Below are 2,500 nucleotides of genomic sequence, written 5' to 3' on the forward strand. Positions count from 1 at the left end.
ATATATAAACCATTCTTTTTCTACAAAACTTTGCAGAAGAAGTACGACTGTTTTGTCGTATGCTCATCTCGAGACTTCAAACAAGTGCGAGAGTTGTTGATTGTTCCCCTTACTCAACGTGGATACTCAATTGCTTGGCATGACAATGCCTTTGTGCCAGGAGACTGGATTATGCGTAAGTTTAACTGAATTATAAGACATTATTAATATTATTATCATTATTATTATCATTATTATTATCATTATTATTTATCTACTACTACTACTACTACTACTACTACTACTACTACTACTACTACTACTACTACTACTACTACTACTACTACTACTACTATTATTATTATTATTATTATTATTATTATTATTATTATTATTACATGGGTAAGAGTGGCAAATGGAAAAGTGGTAGAAAATACGTTAATGGAGTATGTGTTGATAACTAAAGGAATGTTTGGAAGATTGAAAGATGTGCACGTATTTAGGGGTATGGCTAACGGTATGTCTGATAATTTTTTGGCGAAAGGAAAATTAGTTGTAGCAAAGGAGTGGGGGAATAGAGTAGGTGGATGTAAAAGGGAGCTAGTGAGGGTTGGAGAGCTAATAAAACCGGGGGTAAAAATTAAATATCAAGAAAAGTTGAAAATGGCATATGACGAAGTGAAAGTAAGAGAAACTGGTAATTTAGAGGAGTGGAAGTTAGTAAAAGAAAATTTTGTTGGGATTGCAAGTGATGTGTGTAGCAAGAAGTTTGTTGGAGGCAGCATGAAGAAGGGCAGTGAATGGTGGAATGAAGGAGTGAAGGTATAAGTGGAAAAGAAAAAAAGAGGGCTTTTGAAGAATGGCTGCAGAGTAAGTGTAGAGAAGTATGAAAGATATAAAGAGAAAAATGTGGAAGTAAAGCGCAAGGTAAGTGAGGCAAAGAGGGCAGCTGACCTGAGGTGGAGTCAGGGATTAGGTCATTCATATGAAGAGAATAAGAAGTTTTGGAAAGAAGTGTAGAGAGTAAGGAAGGCTGGTTCAAGAATTGAAGAGACAGTGAAAGATGGAAATGGAAGGTTGTTAAAAGGAGAGGAGGCAAGGAAAAGGTGGGCGGAGTATTTTAAAAGTTTACTGAATGTTGAGGATAATAGGGAGGCAGATATAATTGCTGTTGCAACTGTTCAGGTGCTGGTGATGGGAGATTAGAATGAGAGAGAGATTACAAGAGAGGAAGTGAGGAGAGCACTAGATGAAACGAGAGTAGGAAAAGCGCATCTGGTATGGATGGTGTGAGAGCTGAGATGAAGGAGGGGGGTGTGACTGTACTTGAATAGTTGGTGAGATTGTTTAATGTGTGTTTCGTGTTGTCAATGGTACCAGTAGATTGGTTTTGTGCATGTATTGTACCACTATACAAGGGTAAGGGAGATGTGCATGAGTATTGTAATTCAAGGGATATTAGTTTGTTGAGTGTAGTTGGAAAAGTGTATGATAGAGTACTGATTAATAGGATTAAGGCTAAAACAGAGAATACAATCTTAGAAGTACAGGGTGGTTTTATAAGAGGTAGGGATTGTATGAATCAGATTTTTACAGTTAGGCAGATATGCGAGAAATATTTAGCAAAAGGTAAGGATGTGTATGTTGCGTTTATGGATCTGGTGAAAGTTTATGATAGACTGGAATAGTGAAGCAATGTGGAATGTGATGAGGTTATATGGAGTTGGTGGAAGGTTGTTGCAAACAGTGAAAAGTTTCTACAAAGGTAGTAAAGCATGTGTTAGGATAGGAAATGAAGTGAGCGATTGGTTTCCGGTGAGAGTGGGACTGAGACAGGGATGTGTGATGTCACCGTGGTTGTTTAACTTTTATGTTGATGGAGTGGTGAGAGAGGTGAATGCTCGAGTGCTTGGACAAGGATTGAAACTGGTAGATGAGAATGACCATGAATGGAAGGTAAATCAGTTGTTGGTTGCGGATGATACTGTACTGGTTGCAGACGCGGAAGAGAAGCTTGGCCGATTAGTGACAGAATTTGGAAGGGTGTGTGAGAGAAGGAAGTTGAGAGTTAATGTGGGTAAGAGTAAGGTTATGAGATGTACGAGAAGGGAAGGTGGTGCGAGGTTGAATGTCATGTTGAATGAAGAGTTACTTGAGGAGGTGGATCAGTTTAAGTACTTTGGGTCTGTTGTTGCAGCAAATGGTGGAGTGGAAGCAGATGTACGTCAGAGAGTGAATGAAGGATGCAAAGTGCTGGGGGCAGTTAAGGGAGTAGTAAAAAATAAGAGGGTTGGGCATGAATGTAAAGAGAGTTCTGTATGAGAAAGTGATTGTACCAACTGTTATGTATGGATCAGAGTTGTGAGGAATGAAAGTGTCGGAGAGACAGAAATTGAATGTGTTTGAGATGAAGTGTCTAAGGAGTATGGCCGGTGTACCTCGAGTAGATAGGGTTAGGAACGAAATAGTGAGGTTGAGAACGGGTGTAAGAAATGAGTTAGCAGTTAGAGTGGATATGAAC

The 2,500-nt window shown here is 39.0% G+C and overlaps 1 protein-coding gene across 3 annotated transcripts in view; it reads left to right on the forward strand.

The window, feature by feature from the left end:
• LOC137652353 (toll-like receptor 2) overlaps positions 1–2,500 on the forward strand; it is a 74,564-nt gene that overhangs the window by 51,832 nt on the left and 20,232 nt on the right. For all 3 annotated transcript variants that reach the window (XM_068385731.1, XM_068385723.1, XM_068385713.1), the window contains exon 16: positions 37–175. In XM_068385731.1, the coding sequence (XP_068241832.1) occupies positions 37–175 (139 nt within the window). The remainder of the gene's footprint in view (positions 1–36; positions 176–2,500) is intronic.

Source organism: Palaemon carinicauda, chromosome 1 (genome assembly GCF_036898095.1).
Source record: "Palaemon carinicauda isolate YSFRI2023 chromosome 1, ASM3689809v2, whole genome shotgun sequence".
NCBI lineage: Eukaryota > Metazoa > Arthropoda > Malacostraca > Decapoda > Palaemonidae > Palaemon > Palaemon carinicauda.